The sequence below is a fragment of the Saccostrea cucullata genome, unplaced genomic scaffold, assembly GCF_032062105.1.
Source record: "Saccostrea cucullata isolate Sc308-1 unplaced genomic scaffold, CSIRO_AGI_Scuc_v1 ctg1259, whole genome shotgun sequence".
Taxonomy (NCBI): domain Eukaryota; kingdom Metazoa; phylum Mollusca; class Bivalvia; order Ostreida; family Ostreidae; genus Saccostrea; species Saccostrea cuccullata.
Window position 1 is genome coordinate 61,844 of NW_026921285.1, and position 20,657 is coordinate 82,500.

Genomic DNA, 20,657 nt, shown 5'->3' on the forward strand with positions numbered 1-20,657 from the left:
ATAATTTATTCCTAATCATTTTATTTCAGCAATTTTTAATTACCATTGATTCTATTTTAGAAACGTTTGATTCATAGCTTTCAATATAGGTTTCTAAAAAACACAAATTGACATTTTTAGCAAAAAAGGTCATTTTTTATTATTTTTTTTTCTGATTTCAACATGTTCAATTATTCTCCATTATGTTATACTACAAAGTGTGTATTATAATTCTAACTTGTTATGGCGTTTTGGAATAAAAAAAAATTCCATAATGAGTGAAATATTCCTAAAAATAATGGTTTGATTAAAATGGAGACTAGAATAACCTTTTTATCAACAATGGATATTATTCTAAATCCAAAAAAAAAAACGGCCAGAAATATAAATAATGAGCTTATATTTACAAATACCTTGTTTATTTTCATTCTGTTTTTAGTGATTTTTATGATTTTTTTTTTTGGTTTTGCTAAATTGTTTTATTCCTTTTATATATACATTATCATTTTTGGCTAAGTCCCACACAGACTGTAAACAATACAATAGATTTACTCCTATTTAGATTTACAAATATGTGTAGTAGAAAAGCAGGTGTGTTAAATTTATAAATAGGTAACCCGGATATTTAAACCAGTTAAGGTCACTTATGAAGTATTGAACTTTAGGTGAAGGTATAACTCGTCTTTGTGGAACAATGAAAAGGGATTTTTTTTAGTTTACTGGTCATTGCATGATTGCAGAAGGTAAATAGCCATAGGTAAAAAGGTATTACGATCTGAATGATACCTATTTATGTGTTATACTTTTAAATAACAATATAGATCTACTTTCGTTTTTGATTATGTGGTAACCGTTTAGATTTTTTCCCATGAAAATTAATGGTTAACGATTGGAAATTGCCTGGAAAAAGGAAAGAAGCAAAATATACATATACAGTCCTATATAAAAAGGAATCTATGTTTCAATCCACTGTAATTCTACACTATTTGACTATGTATTGCAAGCTAATGAAAGTGCACATGTAAATATATCATACTCATTTTATTTATGGCTGAGACACAGGTGCTTCTGTACCCGATCAAACGTGTATCCCACTCAACGTTATGCACATGCATATCTTTGGTCCATTTGTCTTTTGTTATCAATCTATTTTCTATCGCAAATCCATATTGAATTTCATTTGGAATTTTTAAATAAGTTAATCAACATTCCACTAAATAAGTCATGCCCAGTCTATCATAAAACCAATCGTATGTTGTTGTTGTATTCTTTTAAGAAAATGGTTATTCATTCGGAGGGTGGGCTGTTCACAAGCACCTGTGCATTAAACAGTCATGTATCAGCATGGTAACCCATACGTTTATATATTTTTTAGTGAAACGGTACCCAGGAATTTGTATAAAAGGTATTTTCTGTAAATCGACAAAAAAGCTATGTGATCTATTATTACCCACTATGAAAACCAGGGATATAATTTGAAGATAAGTGGGCATGTTACGAGAGCGCAGCTATACCAACGTGTAAAGTTCAGGTCTGAGATACACGTAGATGTAAGCATTTGCCTGACTTTTCTTGTTTTCAGCTATAGGTTATATGTGTTCTTATGAATCCTTATCATATAATTATTTATTTTTCAAACTAAATTACATATATGTATTCCACTGAATGCTCTTCTACATTTTATATCGTCAATAACGAATAACATCAAACATTTATGACGTTCAAGGAACCTTCATTTATATGGTTATAGATATGCATTGTCTTAATAAACGTTACATAAAGCAAAGTATATGCAACAGTAAATATTTTACAATATTTATATTTTTAAAACTCTTTATGACCAATTATTTAACTACTCCAGGAATGGTACGACCTGAATATTTGATAACACAACTTTTATCACATGTTTGCCAATAAAGCCTAGATATGATTATTTTCAAGAAAAATCATCTAAATGGTTACATTTATTGTCTTAAACATATAATTAAGAATAATCATCAGTTACTCTGAAAACTAATTGAATTACAGACGTTGGATACAAATGTCACAGGGTGGTAATGATTAATTCATGATCTCTCTCAGCATCATCAAAAGACATTAATGAAATAAATATCTTTTCAAAAGTTTGAATTAACTTCCCTCTCAGTCTTAAACACTTGAATAAAATATCTTGTTATTTAGTTTAAATTAACTTCAGTCAGGGGCTTAAACACTTCTTTAGACTTTTTTCGAAGGGACCATGATCCAAAAACAATGTTTGTACATGTTGACACCGACTGTCTAAGTCCTATATTTATGAAACCTTAACCAAAACCTTTTAGAAGTTTAAGATTAAACCTATTGTCATTTTCATTTACCATTGTGCATCATACAATCATTGAAGCATGTTGCAAGATTTTTATATTATATGTTATTAATCTCGAATATTATGTTTCAAATATATTGACAATGTTTTCTTATTTGTAATTAGACATGCATCTGAAAGAAAAAAAAATGAAAAGCATTTTAATCTCTCGTTAAGACTGGTTACAGGGTTTAAGACATGGACTTCGGAATTTTCACACAAGGTACCAGATTCCGTTCCTGCGATTAGGCATTACCTTTTACCGAAGACTATACGGGCCTGGGGACTTTTTTGTTGATCAAGTGAGTATTTTATTATTCAAAATCTGCGTGTGATTTTCAAGAATTCAAAGCTTATAATAAAAACGTTGATCTTTTAAGAACGCTGAATGTCTGAAATATTGAAAACAACTTACCTTTCATTTACTGACATTAATATTTATTTTTTAAAAAAAATCAATTTAAATACATGTAAATAATAGTTTGTATTTATTTATAAAATTTATGCTATTTTGATGAATTTTGATATTTCCTCCAAAGAAATGGAAAACATTGTGGACTCGTGTCCACATAATATGACAGAGATACTGGAATCCTCCCTCAGATTGGGTTGTGGCCAAGATCAGTATGGGAATGATCAGTACATCTGTGTCCCTAACAAAAACAAAACAGGACTCGTAGAACTGTGTTATAATGGCATCATGGGGATAATAGAACAAGGTGAGTAATCACCTAGTCAAGGTAATATATAACAGCATTTTAAATACAATTTTGTTAATGACATAAATCATCTTTTGTTTCATAAGTACATTGTACTTATAAATATCGTAGAATGTAACATACATTGCAAGTTAAAATATTGTCAATAGAACTAATCAGTCAAAATGCTATCAGTTATTTAAATATATTCTTTTCTTGGAAATCACAATCCCTTACAAAATTATCAAAGTCATCTCATGTTATAGTTTACCATGATTACTATAGTAAATCAATTTTCACTTGTTAACCTCAAAATACAGATATATGTACATGTTTATTATGTATATTTAAATTTTACAAGAAATATGGTGATACCAAATACTTTCAGAATATCTACATATTCTGTTTACAAAAAATTTACATCTTTGCCAAGTAATTAAGAATATAAAGCCTTTAAATCTTCAAAAAAGTTCGAGACTTGAAATTGATATTTGGTAAATCAAAGTACATGTAACAAAATATTTACTACAGGTACATGTAACTATAGTTAAGTTTGTTAGAATTTAAAAAACACAAAATCACTCTTAAGAAATTTCTTTTAATGTTAAGATCCGTGTTACATTTAAGAATTCATTATAATGTCATGATTGTGGAATTATTGATAAAAAACATTAGACTGTTTTACGAAAGAACATACGACAAAGACCAATAAATTTAATTAATTGTAAACATTTGCAAAAGTAATGATAAAATTCAAAATTACTATCCTGAAAATATTTTTCTTAGTTATAAGAAATTTAAAACCATATTCAAATAAATGCAAACATGCTAGATCTTTTGTAAAACGGACCCCTGCAAGAACTATAATACAAGGTTACATATAAAGGAAGCTGGTAATGCCTTTTTTTCAAATACAACTGAAATTTTTAACAAAGGTATAGGATTATTCAAAATATATTTAACGAAAGATAGTTTCTAATTAAATTGATGAAAAATGAATTCAGAAACATCTGATTAAAATGTCGATTGAAAAATTCATTGCACTTCCATCTACTTTCTCTTGACTTTGTATTTTGTTTCATTTTACTAATGAACGTTTCCATTTATTATATAATTAAGGATACTGTTTGGAAACCGACGGACAAGAACTTGTTCAATTTGACTGCAGTAGATTTTCATCAGGCTGTCCGAGGGGATATTATCGAAGCAATAAGATATACCAATGTAATTTCAAGATTCTTTAAAAAATCAGTTAATTTATATATTGAAATCGCCATTACAAAACTTTTTTGTTTGAAATTTTTTAATTCGTCTTTTGAATTTATTGAATCATCTAAATTGTGATCATTTATTTATTTAGATCCTGCTTGTCAAGGCATCAATACTGAACAAAATTGTTATTTAGCTGAAACCTCATGTCCAAATAAGTAAGTTTATACTCTGGTGGAATATTCCTTTCTATTCAAGTTATCTTTTGAAAAAATATACCAGATTTAAGAATATAATCAATATGTAATTTTATTTTACTAAAGTAAACTGATATTTATACCATCCAGCTACATGTAGGATGTATTTAAGAATTGAGAGACAGTTTGTATGTAAAGATTCTTATAATCAAGTATTAAATTTTGACTTACCTACTGAAGAAAGTTTTAACTTCAAAATTATGGTATTTGATTCATGTGCATGTTTGTAAAGTTTCTGGCCAGACCATTTAAATTTTCAAGATTATAGGTTAAATTCTATTCGTCGTAATCTTTAAATTATCTTAGACATATATTCGTTATATTTTCTAATCGAACGGTGTCCTGTGTTCGTCTGTCCTGTTTCGGCTAGCTGTAAATGTTATAGGCCACTTATGGTTTCAGGAATCACTGGGACACTTTGAAGTATTTAGATCGTACCTTAAATAAAGTGAAAGATTTTCAGACTAGTAAAAAAAAAAACCCTGATTTACTAAAAACTTTTTCATTTGCCACTAAGCAAGGACATGTGAATCTTAAGATGAACAATTTATTACAAACTAGTGTTGATTCGTGGTAGTTCCAAGAATCCAGGTCATTTCTCCCCAGTACCTGCTCTGCGTAGGTCATTTCCGCCCAGGTCATCTCTCTCCTGGGTCATTTCCCTCCATTACCCAGGTCATATCTCTCCACTACCTAGGTCATTTCACTCCAACACAAAAATTATAGAGTAAATAAGTCCAATTGTATTAAGTTTTGTTAATTACCAGGCTGAATTTAACGCTAACTTTATTTATTTTATTTCATCTTATTTATTTATTTATTAATTCACACATGTATTTTTTATTTTTTTATGACATCACACATTTATTATTAATATTATTCATAATTTAAACATTTATGCATTCACTCATTTATTTGAATAATTGTTTTTTGTTTTTGTTTTTTTTTTTTAGAATTCTTTTATAATTTAATTCATTCCTTTATTTATTAATTTTTTTGTATTAATTAATCAATTTATACAATCTTGAATTAGCTTTTTACAAGGACAGAGGCACATGGTTTTTTTTTTTTATTTTTATTCATTAATTCTAAGACTTACTGTCTTTCTTTTTAATGGAATTAGCTGCAAAACTGAAAAGCTCTCTGGAAAATATGTATTGACAGTGCGGTTTGTCAAAAAAAAAAAAAAATCAGAGAGCTACAGTTCTACAGCAATAGTGGAATATAGAATAACTTTAAATGCGATAATAGAAATATTTTATTTTAATTTTCTTTCTTTAATTAAATTCATTATCAATTAGACTTCAAGTGAATTTGTTTATTGTCCTGTCATCTGTCGTTTATGGTCTTCATCAGGAATAAATGAATATATGTTAGAATTTGTAATTGCAGTCTTGCGGTTTTATGGTACCCTACAATTTTTTTATCATCATGCTGGGTGCATATGTTTACCCGTAAATTGTCGTTTTCACAGATTGACAACACAATAGCTCCTTTAGTCTTTAGACCAAAAAAATGTCAACTTGTACAAAGATATATTCAGCCAAATTATTATAAATATAAATAAGAATTTTTCCCACTTTTTATTACATTGAATACAAACACATTTTCATGTACTGTAATACTTCCTATTGGAATATTTTTATTTGTACTTAAAATTTATTATCTCTGGTATAACAATGGAAACTGAACGCCATGGATAAAATACGTATAAAAGAGAGATGACCTTTTTTATTGAATCAAAGAATATGTAAACTTTTAGAAACAATAGATTATTTGACATCTATTGAGAGTATCAAGATTAAAAGTCCTGAACAACATTTTATATAGTCCTGATAATGTATTCTCTACTTCATAAAATATTGTGGTAAACACAGCAGATTACATTATATTAAAAAGGGAGGTGGGTTAAGATAATTTTTCTTACATTAGATTCAACATGTAAGAATCGTTTTAATGGTGTAATATACTAGTACTTTAAAATATTAAAATTTACTAGCCATTGCCGGCGAAGTTGTGGAGGTGTCTATTGCCACATCGAGTATGTTTCTCTGCGATGTCTTATAATTCATTTTTAATAGATATTTTTTCCGTTGTTATATTCCTATTAATTCATGTGGTTTGGCTACTTTGTAAATCTTGTATACCTTGAAAATATTGCATTTTAGGTTTTTTTTCATATTGATAGCATTTTTACGTCATTATTTTCTTCACGTTCTTATTATTTATGATTTTATATTATACAATTATTCAAAATAAATATTGGTAAATATTTACATACTTTTACGTGTGTATCTTGTTTAATAATAAATATTTTGAAGTATCCTTTGTTTTCTAAAAATTTTCAATTTTTAGCTACAAAACTGTAGTTTTCGAAAAAGAAAATTTATTGAACCAGTCTGTCAATATATTTCTTTTCAGAGGGCTACAGTTCTGCGGCTATTATCTCATGTCATGGGTATTTTCTCCATTTTTTCTCCTAAGGTCAAAATTGACGTATTATAATTTAAAACTGTTATTTTTTTTATTCCATCGTATTTGTATCCCAAACGAAATCAATCAATAAAAGCAACATTTTTTGTATTATTTTTCTAAGATTCGAGTTTGATCAGTATCTATATAATATTCAGATTATAGACAAAACTTCATCATCGGCTATGGTGAAAATTAATCATTTTAACAAATTAATTTATTTCAATTGAGTTTAACTTTTCTTTCAAAATTATTACCCTTAACAGAGGAGGCCTCCACGAAGCAAGGGTTGGACATTGGTATCAAATTTTATTTTCATTAATATCAAATATTAAATTTTCCCCTGTTAATAAAATTCCAACACATTCTCTCGTTCGAATTTTATTTGTCATAAATTGATAAAATTAATTTTTTTTAGAAGACAAAAGTTAATAAAACAAGAATGGATATGTAAATAATCATATAAGACCAGATTATAAATGGGGTAAAATGACCAAGAAGGAGAGAGAAATGACCTACCTTGAAATGACCTACCGTGAAATGGTAGGAGAGAGAAATAACCTGGGAGAGAAAAACTTTTTAGAGAGAAATGACCTGACACCGTGCTCCAATGGCCTATCACTTTTTTTTGGAAAATAAGTTGTGAACGCTAACAGACAAAGATTTTGCCCAATTTAACCAAACTACACGTACTTGGAATGGGGTATTAATAGTAAAATCTTAATGCAAATATATCTACCAAATATCACTGTAAGAATGATTAAAGTAAACTTTAAGTATTGGAAGAACCAGGTACTCATACTTCACGATTGTTTGCTACGACTGCCTTAATTTTAGCTTTTGTTTAAATTCAATATCATTCTATGGAGTCAGATCCTGTCAAAAACAAGCAGAATTTCTATAAAAAAGAAATCAAACTAGGATTTTTGATGCTGTTTTCAAATCTAGATGTCTTTATTAAACAAAAAAGACGTTGTTACCTTTTAAGTTTTCCGCGTACTTATGCGTATATTCGAACGTACACTAAACATTTTGTGATTTGTCTGTTGATATTTGCCGTTTAACATGTACGTATAGACCAACTTTATTTAATTTATTTCATAGAGAAAAGTAAAATAAATAAAATAAAATAATTTTAAAAATTGCTCGCGAAACTTTACATCCTAAATTATGTAAAATTGTAAAATTACGCATTTTCAGACATCAATTGGCTATTTTTTTTATTTTTAAGGCTCTGGCTACAAACTTTCTCTTACATGTACGTATAGATGTCATTCTACAATACAGTGGCTACAACGTTATTGTTGACAACTAACACGAACGATCAGGCTACACGAACGATTCCGCACGATAAACGCATGATTAAACATGTTACACGAACGATCTTTCACGCACACGATTCTACACGTTACACGATCTTACAAGATTGCTAACGCGAACGCACGATTCTTCATTCAAAAATAGTTCAAAATAATTAGGAATCGATATTTTCAAAACGAAATACGGCTTAATACTAATGTAAGATTTCAAAGAATTATCAATATTATTTCATAGACTTAAAAAAAACGGAAAATGATATTTCTGTAGCTAAATACATGTAAGTCATAATATTTTAGATTAAAAATAACTATTTCTAAGGTACATATATTTCTTCGACCTAAGAAAACGGATTTTTTTTCGTTCTATCAGAAGATGTACATGTATTTGGGTCGTATAATTTGAATGAATTGGATTTCATGATATACAGAAAGGGAGATATGATTGAAAAAAAAAAAATGGCAGCATGGAATAACTTAAATTACAAATTATAAACGTATGTTTCCATTGATTCAATGTCTGTGAATATCTAAAAATTATACTGTCAATTATTTAACTTTTTTTGCAGAAACTCAAATTAATCAATTATAAATAAGCTCAAGATGTAAGCACAGATAATCAAAACTCCTGAAAATCATGTCGTGTGCATGTATATTCGCCGACTAAATATTCATGTAAGCATTGAGAAATGTTAATTTATTTGTTAAAAAAAATTATTACCGATGTATTGATTTCAAAATTATCTCGATCATATTTAGCAGTAAATAATAATGAAAATCAGATTTAAAAAAAAGCGTTAAAGATCTCAGTACGGTATATCACAATGTTGATCGCGCTATTTGACGAGAACTTAATATTGTACGACTTACTATATTGTTTGTTTACGGGCGATAATTAGTTCGTTCTGCATTCTATTGTGTGAAATGTGCTACATTCATTTTATTTGGATTTAAATAAATAAATAAAAAAAAACAAGGGTAATGCTTATTTTACAAATAACATTCCGATAAAAACTTACAAAAAGAAATTTACACGATTCTAAACACACGATCTCGCACGATTAAAAACGCAAACGATTGAATCTGATACACGCACGATCTCGCACGCTACACGAATGATCACGCACGATACACGAACGATTCTACACGATTGGTTTGTCAACAATAACGTTGCAGCCACTGTACGTGATTATATGAGAACACTACATGTATGAAATCTCTCCCTCCTTTGTTTATCTTAATGTACTCGTTTGAGCCAATTGCCAAAGTGCAAGTCTTTCAATACATACAAATAACATTCACAAATGTAAAAAAGTGTTCTAATTACATGTGCAATACAAGGATTAAAATGAATGATATTACCATTAAGGTTCAGGTTTCTTTTTTAACCCTATCTCACTTAGTATTTGTTGCTGTAACCTATCATTGGCATCTCATTCACCGCAATGTTTTTGCCAATTTATCTTTGTGCCCCTCTTTATAAATTTCTACAATATCTATTGAAAATGAACTTTACTATCAATAGCAAATAATGTCTTATGAAATTTCTTCTGATTTAAGATTAGCATACAGAAATGTACAATTATTCATAGTAATTCTAATAATATATTTACATGTACATTGTCTATAATATTTGAAAAAAAAATAATTTTCCCGTACTACCTGACCTAGCTGTAACTTTATTCAACTATTCTGAGATGTCGCATATTCTTTTTTACCTTTAAGAAATATATTTCATAGCCTGTTAGTTGCTTTAATATTGCCTTAAAGTGACATTTGTTTATGATGACTAAGCAAAATCAGAAAAAAGCTTTCAACTCTGATCGAAAACTAAGTCGACATTCATTATAGTATTGACTTTCACTTGATATTAATATCTTTTATGTTGCCCATGCACTCTTTGGTTCTGGACAAATTTTAGCCAACTCCATTCCCACCACAAACATTATCTCTAAACTGAACATGTTATGTGGAACTCCTCGACCCACTTGTCTCATATCTAATACCGTCAGTTTAGAAAGCATTTGGGTTTTCATATCCTTTTTACCTCAGCTTTGCATAACCAAACTTCTTTTTTATATCAGCTCATGGAGCACTGGTACCAGCAAGACAACATTTGATTTCCAAACAACAACACCTGATCCTCAATACGACCCATCATATGCAGCAGAGATTGCAGGTGGTCTGTCTGCTGGAGTGTTTTTATTTGTTGTTATTCTTACAACAGCTGTTGTCCTTTTGAGGAGAAGAAAGAATCGGAAAATTGAAAAACAAAAACGCAAACCAGGAATGCTCTTCACACGTACAAATATTGAATATGATGAAGATAATTGGAAAGGTTTGTATTTCTAATTAAATCAGTTATATCTATGAATTTTTAAGGATTTTTCTGAACTTTTTTTTCACATCTCTTTTCCTTTTTGAAGTTGAAAATGAGACATTGTTGCCAGAATGGACGTCTTTAGGTAATTATTTTATGAAAATATTGCTGAGATTATTTTGTTCATGTAAATCGATTTACATTGAATTTATTTCATGTGATGTTGAATTTCTCTTCATTTCAAAGAGATACTTAATACAACTGAGCAGATTGATCGCAATGCTCAAGAACAGATCACAAACAAGACAGATGAGCAAAGTGACAAAAATGCACAAGATCAATTTGACAACAGAACTCAAAAGCAAATTAACAATAGTGCACAGGAGGAATTTGACAACGATACGCAAGATAAAGGAGGGAAAGACAGGAAAATGGACTCTATTTCCCACACTATGCCGCAGCTGCCAGTTACTAATCCTGAGGATGAAAGAACCACAGAAATTGCTTTTCCAAAACTCCTAAAATCACATGCTTTTGCAGGTATATCTTTAAAAAAGATGTCAAATTGGAATGCAACTACTAGACAACTTCTTTTATACTATGTGTCACCCCTTATATATATATATATATTTACATTTGCAAATTTTTCCCGTTATAAAACACTATTTGAACAAGGCGTTTTTACATCTCCGTAAAGCAAGTTCGTCATGTGACCATAAATTGATTATTTAGTCATAATGGATCTATGTAGTTTGAAAATGACGTAATAAGCGATCGACGTTATAAACACGTTAAATGTACACCGTTTAGTTTTGAAAAAAAAAACGTTAAGGGTTTCAAACTTTAGTTAAGTACGTTACTATTTTTAATAAATAAGTCACAAATGTAAATATAAGTAATTAAGTATCAATTTTAGTTTCATTGGGATGTAAAACGGGTTGGTACATCATCAGATCAAGATTTGATCTCGCCAAATAATCTTCTGGCTGACAGCTTATGATAATCGTTTGTTTCATAACAGTTTAACTTTCTTTTATTCCTTCCTTATACCCTGAACGTACCTCTCATCCTCTCAGAAATTTCTTGATTTCTGGACAGAACTTTTACATTTACTTAATATATCTTTGATCATAGAATCCTAAATCGTAAGATATCTACCCCCACTCTCACCATACAAAAAGTCGGTGATCAGTTATCTTAATCTGATTGTTTAAAAATGATTTTGGGGATGGATTTTATTTTTTAGGATTAATCTTACGAGTACAATTAGACTATTTAAATGTCAACTTGACATATTCTAGTGATTCCAGGAGTATGTATTTTTTTTCTCTCTAGATTCACCCTTTGTGGGAAGACACAACGCTTGGAAGACAAAGATATCAGGTGAAGATCTATTATTTATATCAGTTTTTTTATGGTCAAAACGAGTCTTGATAATTTTTAATTAACAGTAAACAAAGGGTTCTTTTCATAGGTAGAATAAATTTATTATTTTATAAGCTTTTTTAAAAAGTAGTTTGCATTGCTTTCACAGTATTAAAAGATGAAAATTGTTTATACTTAAAACACCTTTACTCGCTATGAGGAGGTTTTTAATCCAGAAGGGATTAAAGTCATTTTTAATCGTTATAAAATATCTAAAAAAAAAAAGGGGGGACGCCCCAGCCTATATCGTGTTTATCGTGTTCCCGTCCCAACATTCACATATGGTACATATACCTTACATGTAGAAAATTGTTGGAAAAACAGCATCATCTACGTAGTCTCAATAAACATTGCTCAAAAATCTATCTCAACTAAAGCTGAAATGTTCCTTACTGGGCAACACAACACAGTAGAATACCATATTTTCCCCCGGCGCTTCCACTGAAAGTGGGGATATTAATTTTAATCTGTCTGCCCTTTTGTCCGTCTAGCTGTCCATCGGCCCGTCTAAATTTCTGTCTGTCTCTAACACTTTCGTTTCTGATGCACGATATCTCAAGCACACTTTGAATTTCGTAATGAAATATTGCATACTCTATTGCCAAGAAAAGAAGTATATAGATTCTGAAGTGAAAAGGTCAAATGTCAACGCGTAATAAATCAATATTGAATAAATTCTATCTGTTTCTTTTCCACTCAAAATCTCGGATATCCTTTGAGCTTTTGCATTGAAATCTTACATAACAACTTCCTGTGACCTACGAAGACCCATATTGAGATTAATAGGTCAAAGTTCAAGGTCGTAAATTTATACATTCTGTCTGTGTGTAACACTCTCGTTTGCGGGCAATATCTCAAGAAGCTTTTGAGCTTTTGCAATGACATTTTATATCTGTCCATATCGCCTCTCAAAGTAACCCGCCACATTTAAAAAATATTATTTTTATTAAAAGTCGTTTGACACTTTTTTTAGCACTGTGGCATGAGGAGAGTTATTACGTATAATACAGGTTGTCGGCGGACTTTATATTCTGATACACATCTACGAACTCTTAAGTAAAGGCTGAGTTAGACACCAACAGGCATGCTTATGAAAATTTCCTAAGATGTGTCTCAAAACGCGTCTTTTACTTTTATCTTAGGAACAACCTAAGACAGGTCTTAGGGTCTTAGTGTGTAAGACGAAGGCATCTAAGGTATTTCGTAAGTAAAAATGTCGTGAATTTCATCTAAGGCATTTCGTTTTATTGCCAGGGGCTTGCGTTTTTTGTGTGTTTATGTATGTATGCAGAGGAGGGGGGGGGGGGTGTTATTAACTATATGCTTTGAAAACTCAGAGGGAAACTTATTTTCAGAGACGCCCCCTCTACATTTGCCCATAAATATATTGAATATTTGAAATAGGAACTATCTTTAGTGCTAATATTACAAAAAAAGAAAAAAAAAACAGAAGAGCAGAACTACATAAGCTTCAGAAAAGCGAAACTGAATTTATCTAGCTTCAGATCACTGACCTGAAAATAATATTGTTAGTCGTCCATTCCATTTTTTTCTGACCATGCAGCGAGCTTAGGAACTGCGGATAATGTATATAGATGACAAGTACATATTTCTTAAATTCTCTCAAAGTTATTTGTATAACTGGATAATAGTAAATAAGAAAAAAAAATGCAAAATACTATTTCTTGTCGTTGTTTATCCCACGTTGAAAAACAAACTCTTTCTCTAGTGATGGGACATCGGTTGATTTCCATAATCGATCATCGGTTGGAATTGGTTACTGCTTCCGATGGCATTTTACTGATTATATTCGGAATTCATTGTTGCATTTATTTCACATCATTTCTTTAACATGAATGTGTTAAATATGTAATTTTTTGTTTTCTTTAATTTTTTTTGTTTTGCTTATTTCACACTTTCTACATACATGCATGGTTTAAACCTACAATTTCCACTAGCCGCATGGGTTCTTAAAGTTTCAAATAGTAACGTTTATGCCAAATACATGTTTACATTCTACTTCGAACACATGTTTCGGGTCAATCTATATGATCATGTGAATAGAGTGAAAAATGATAAAAATGTTCTTCTGAACAGCATTAAAAACTTAAAAGATTTGGTGTTATCAAGAAAAATGCCCGGTATATGATTATTTATAAAATGTGGGTTTTGTTCGGTGTAAAACACCAGCGCTTCAAGGGAAAGGAAAACAAGCAGCGTCTCTTAAGCATTTTACTAAACTGAACTTTCTTTACATACATGTACATTGTATCTATACTAATGATCACGTGTTTTGGCCAGGGAATCCACCTAACAATTGCATTCGCCGATAGTACAACAGTTGAACAAAGGAATTAATACAGACGGAAATCGCTTTGCAGTTTGACTTTGAGAAACCTAGACCTCCACCTTTTATATCACAAATAATTTTTTTGTCATCGTGAGCATGAAAATAACATAGAACGTTAAAACATGCTTTTAATTTACCATAAGATTTTCCTTTTTAACCGTAAAATTTCTGTAGCATTCGTATTAACCTATAATGCATTTCTCATTCAGCTGATTGGTAAGTTAAAATCATGCTGGTGCCTCCTCTGCTAATCTGACGCCATGAAATATAGTCCAGGTTCCCATGTAGAAATATTTGTTTAAAAAGAAATTTTGATTCGTGACTGCAGTAAGTTGTAATGTAGAGAATACTTGTTAAAGATTGAATTAATGTAAGAGCGATCGAATGAAGTGCATTTCTACAGATATTATAGGGTGGTAAAAACTGAAACGAAACATAAATTTTCTGTTTACCATGAGTCCACGTGCTAGTCCATGAATAATTTACCCTATCTCTCTGTAATCACTGCCAACGGTACTCTAAACTCATCAAGTTTTATAATTCGAAGAACAACGAAAAATAAAAAGTGTCGAACACATTTGTAGGGATGTATTATAGTATGTTAGGGCATCAACGATAGTGGGAAACATGGAATAATTTGCATGCCTAACGGGCGAAGGTAGCTAGACAGTAATTTTTCACTGTGAAATAAAATTGTAGATTTAGAATTTTTAAAATGTAGAAATAGATTTAAATAAGACACGGGCTTCCATGCACATGCCAAATTTCAATAGTCCTCACCCACATGTCAAACACAAGTTAGGCGCACGAGATTAACATTGTATTTGGCCTCCTAAGCGTCAGACACAGGGACAGATGCGCACGAGATTTGCCTGTATATAAGGCCTCCTAAGCTCCTGACCTATAGACCTTCCTTATTTACGTTCCGGTAGAATTTCTAAGAAATCTACTCCGCTAACTTTTAAAGAGATAACTTAGAAAAAAAAATACAAAGTGAAAAATACAGGTATCAAGGATAAATATCAAAAACAAACTTTTTTTCCTGAAATCAGCAATATTTCTCATAGATTTACATTAAAATTGTTAATATGAATATTGTTTATCAAGTATAGTGGAGGAACTCTATTTTCTCATTAGGGTAAAAATTTGTGCAAAATTTTGTATGGAATTATATAGATACATGTAGTAAAACATAGTATCAAATTTAAGCAACAAGGAAAACCTACTATTAATTTCATATTTTAGGGATTAATTATTTATGTCATTTCAAATCAAAGTCCATCAAAATATATATCAATCCATGTATCAAATTTTTGTTTGCGTTCACGACATGTACATGTACCCTTGTATTTTACGCATTATAGGAGCACTAGGCTGTGACTCTATCCTCCTACATTGTAGTCTCATTGTATTGTTTGAAAGATAATTACTGATAATATATACAGTACCCGCATCGTTATTCTTTAGATGATACACGATACGATAGGATACACGCACGATGCGATAGGATACACGCACGATAGGACAGGATACACGCACGATAGGATAAACGCAAAACACGATAAACGCAAAAATCGATAGATCTGAAAAACGATCTTCACGATAGGATAATCGCAAAACCTGATAGGATTGTTTTAAAATGCGGGACGTTTTCTGACAAAACGAAAAGATTATTTTGTTTAGACACTGCAATATTTTAATTTAAATACTTGGAAAGCTTCAAATCTGAATTACAAAGTACATTTCATTATTATAATAAAAAAAAAAATTGAGATCACTGGTAATTTTACAAAAGTTCTTTATGTATATAGTTTTCTGGCAATGATTAAATGGATTATTATAAAATGGACACTGTATTTTTTTAATTTCTACTGAAGGGTGTAGATTTACGTTTATTTTTGGAAATGTTGAAATTCTCTTCTTACGGTTGAACTATGACTCCTTTAATAATGGATATTTTAACATACATGTAATTGTTGCACAAGAATCCCTCATATAATTATGTGCCGTTTCTCACGAGTACTTTTAAAAATATATGAAACTCAATCAATTGATTTATTATTTATGAAAAAAAAATATAATTTTGTACCTAATAAATTTATCTACAGGTACTAATTTCCTGAGTAGAAATCTCAGTAATTGTTAATATTTTTGCGCTCTGCATTAATACATGTTACCTGTGTCAACAGAATATGGATCTGCTACAACTGTACATGTACGTTTAACTTCTCACTTATGTACATGTAAACATTTATATATCAGGTACTTAAAACCTCGTATTAATTAACGAACATCGAATGATAAATACTTTTTTTTTCTTTATAATACAAAACACCAACAAATTATCAACAAATATTAAAAGGGTGAAATGCGACTTTTTTTTAACCAAATAATTATAAATTTAACTATAAAGCTATTAATATTTGTGTGTACTGTTTCTAATGTACATGGAATTATTAAACCCTGAATGTTTTTTAGAATTACCTGGTAATCTCATAAACGGCATGTTCGAAAGTCCGTAACCAATTTAAAATTAGATAAACATGATTTAACCAAATAGCCAAAAATAATATTGACTTCTGAAATAAAGTTTTATACGTACGGAATAAAATCGATTAATACTATAAATTGATTGGGTGCAATACATTTACTCTTCTTGCATGGTAACGGCGGAATCAGACTTCTCTTTTTATTATTATAGTAGAATACTGTAGAAAAAAAATAATGAGAGTAATTTTTTATAGTTGAGAATGTTAGAATTATTTCAATCTTTTCTTCGATAAAAGAAATTATTTCCCAGAATTAATTCTGTCTGTAACCAGACGAAAACCCGGTGATTCGAAAGAAAACCCGATGATCGGAAAGTTCATGTACCATAAGTGCAGTGTTTGTTAAAAGAATGTTCAGGAAAAGACTTATTTACATAGACATTATGGAAACATCATACAAATAAAATAAATCAGCGGATTCAGTTAAGGGAGTTTGTTTCATTAAATTGATTTATTAGATTTTTCTATTTAAATTCAAGCAAGGAAATATTCTTTTGAAACCATAAATTGTACAATTTATATCTAATTGATTTAGAAAAAAATCTTTTATGAGTGTACATGTAGTTCACACAAAGTATGATCAGAATCCCGCAAATAGATACTGTTTGACACAAGGTGAGAGAGCAGTTCAGGTATGTTGATGGTGAACACACACGGGCCGAGCTGTCATTTAGGGGTAACTCATCATTTCTTTAGTATAATATTATTTCTATATGTTTCAGGTATCAGTCATCCTTAGTTTATTAAATATTTACTCTGTGGATGATGGTTTTCATTTATGACTGATACTGTACTAAGAGACACACAACCTTATCAACGCAGAACTCAGACGATAGATAGTTCTCAACATGCCAACGTTAGAGTGCCCTGTATTTGGATGTGATTGGCAGTCCAAGGACCTGGATGCAGCCTTTGCCGCAGCAATGACGGCAGCCCTCCAGATCCATGATAGAACTGTTCACCAGCCACAGGCCCAGCCAGCAGCCGCTGCTGCTCCAAAACTGAAGTTGGACCCACCCACCATAGCTGCTGGATGTGACCCAGATCAGTGGTCATCTTTCACTCGACAATGGGAGATGTATAAAGTGGGTATGGCCATAGCACATCCCATCAAAGATGTTACAAGGCTCAAAACGATTCAACTGTCCATGGTAGCTGACACCGGATGCCAGAGTACGATTATCCCATTACAGACAGCCAACAACCTGGGAATTACCAGAAAGGACTTAATTCCAGTAAAGCTCGTTATGCGAGATGCCATCAAAGAAAACCTTGGTGTCATTGGAGCGGTTGCAGTTGATGTGAAGGTCAGAGATGGTTCCAAATCTACATGCATATTATGTTATCTATCAGATGCCATCGAAAAAGCTTTCATCTGCAGGGAGGCACTGGTGTCTCTTGGAGTGACTCATGCAGACTTCCCTAAGCATCACGTGGACACATCAGAGAGTTTTGCTTCTGTAGAAGATGATACTACCTGCTCCTGTCCCAGACGTCAGACTAATCCACCTCCACTACCAACAAAACTACGACCAGACTTGGACGCTACTGAAGAAAATGTGGATGCATTAAAGGAATGGCTACTTGATTAATACAGTGCTACGACTTTTAACGTTTGTAAACATCAACCTTTACCGCTGATGAACTGTGAGCCCCTCAAACTTCACATAGATCCTGATGCCAGACCAGTTGCTGTTCACAAGCCAGCACTGGTACCCATCCATTGGCAGGATAAAGTCTATGCTGACCTGGAGAGAGACGTAAGGATTGGAGTCTTGGAGAAAGTTAGCAAGAATACCCCTACGACTTGGTGTTCCAGGATGGTAGTTACAAGTAAAGCTGATGGTACGCCCAGAAGGACGGTAGATCTTCATCCACAAAACCGTCACTCCGTACGCCAGACCCATCATGTACCAAGCCCGTTTCATTTAGCAGACAGGGTACCTCAAGGTATGAAGAATACCACTCCGTACCTATCCGAGAGGAGGACCGTCACTTTACCACTTTTATCACACCATGGGGACGGTACAGAAACAAGGTAGCTCCACAGGGATTTATGGCCAGCGGAGATGCTTACAACCAACGATTTGACGCTGTCATTACGGACTTCAAGAACAAGGTCAAATGCGTGGACGACACTTGTATGTGGGCAGATTCTGTTAAAGCAGCATTCTTCCAGACGTGCGAGTGGTTAGACCTCTGTGCTCGGAATGGTATTACCCTCAACCCGAAGAAGTTCCAGTTTGCTCAAGATATCGTAGATTTTGCTGGACTCAAAATTACTCCTTCAAATATACGACCAAGCACGAAATTCCTAGATGCAATCAGCAACTTTCCCACACCATCCGACATTACCGGTGCAAGAGCATGGTTTGGATTGGTCAACCAAGGTGCCTACAGTACCGACCGCACACAACCTAACACCAGAGCGAACCCGGAGCGGACCCCGGGTTCGCTTCCCGGGTTCGCTCGGGGTCCGCTTCGGGTTCGCTTTCAGAAATTTTGGGACCGCTCCGGGTGCGCTTTGGGTGCGCTCCGGGTTCGCTCTGCGTTTGCTCGGGGTCAGCTCTGGGTCCGCTATTGCGAACCCGGCGTTCGCTTCCTGGGACCGCTTTACGCACTGATGCGTGAAGCGGACCCCGCTTTAATCTCACCGCCAGTAAGCTCCGCCCCTTGTATATTCCAATACAGTAATGGTATTGTGAATCGATCATTGTTATTTATGCGACGATGCAGACATGTACACTGAACATGTAAACTGATATAATGGAGAACATTGATAATTTTTTCTTAAATTGAACTGTATATTCGACATAGATTTACATGTACATGAATAATTGATTTCCTTGATTTCTCGATCCCGAGAAATTTAAACTAATTTAACAGCGGGTTATAAGGTATTTATTTTTCTTAAGTTATAACCAGAAATAAAAAAAAGAGTGTTGAATTGATTTTCAGTATCGAATGGTGTACAAGTGAAACTGAATAACTAAATACCTTTTAAATTCATGCTTATATAGTTAAAAAACATTTGTTAATCCTTACGTTTTGCTAAATCGTAGTTCAAATGTTTGCTAAACACCTGAATTATGATATCGCATCTATGAATTACATGTAACCTTTTGTACAACTGGTATATTTACATTTCATTTATTATTATTGTAGTTACACATTAAAAGTTCGTAAACAAGAGGCCCAGGGGCCACAGCGCTCACCTGAGCACATCGGGCTTAAATTTACCCCCCCCCCCAGGCATTCATCATTTGAACAAACTAGAATCTACACTACCTGAGGATGATTCCATATAAATATCACTAGTCATAGCTTTGAAGTACTTGAAAAGAAGATTTTAAAAGATTTCCCTATATATCCCTATGTAAAATTTGGGTCGGCCATTTTGGCCCTACCCTAGCTCCAGGGGTCATGATTTGAACAAACTTGAATCTACACTACCTGAGGATGATTCCACATGAGTTTCATCTTTTCTGGCCCTGTGGTTCTTGAGAAGAAGATTTTTAAAGATTTTTCCTATATATTCCTATGTAAAACTTGGGTCGGCCATTTTGGCCCCACCCTAGCCCCGGGGGTCATGATTTGAACAAATTTGAATCTACACTACCTGGGGATGATTCCACATGAGTTTCATCTTTCTTGGCCCTGTGATTCTTGAGAAGAAGATTTTTAAAGATTTTTCCTATATATTCCTATGTAAAACTTGGGTCGGCCATTTTGGCCCCA

At 32.1% G+C, this 20,657-nt stretch overlaps 1 protein-coding gene across 1 annotated transcript in view; it reads left to right on the forward strand.

Annotated features, from left to right (window-relative positions):
* Nucleotides 1-632: 632 nt before the first annotated feature.
* LOC134259620 (uncharacterized) overlaps nt 633-20,657 on the forward strand; it is a 105,650-nt gene continuing 85,625 nt past the window's right edge. The window contains exons 1-9 of the mRNA XM_062742222.1: nt 633-722; nt 2,512-2,625; nt 2,863-3,042; nt 4,141-4,245; nt 4,382-4,448; nt 10,360-10,613; nt 10,702-10,740; nt 10,842-11,135; nt 11,931-11,978. Of these exons, the coding sequence (XP_062598206.1) occupies nt 2,865-3,042; nt 4,141-4,245; nt 4,382-4,448; nt 10,360-10,613; nt 10,702-10,740; nt 10,842-11,135; nt 11,931-11,978 (985 nt within the window). The 5' untranslated portion in view covers nt 633-722; nt 2,512-2,625; nt 2,863-2,864. The remainder of the gene's footprint in view (nt 723-2,511; nt 2,626-2,862; nt 3,043-4,140; nt 4,246-4,381; nt 4,449-10,359; nt 10,614-10,701; nt 10,741-10,841; nt 11,136-11,930; nt 11,979-20,657) is intronic.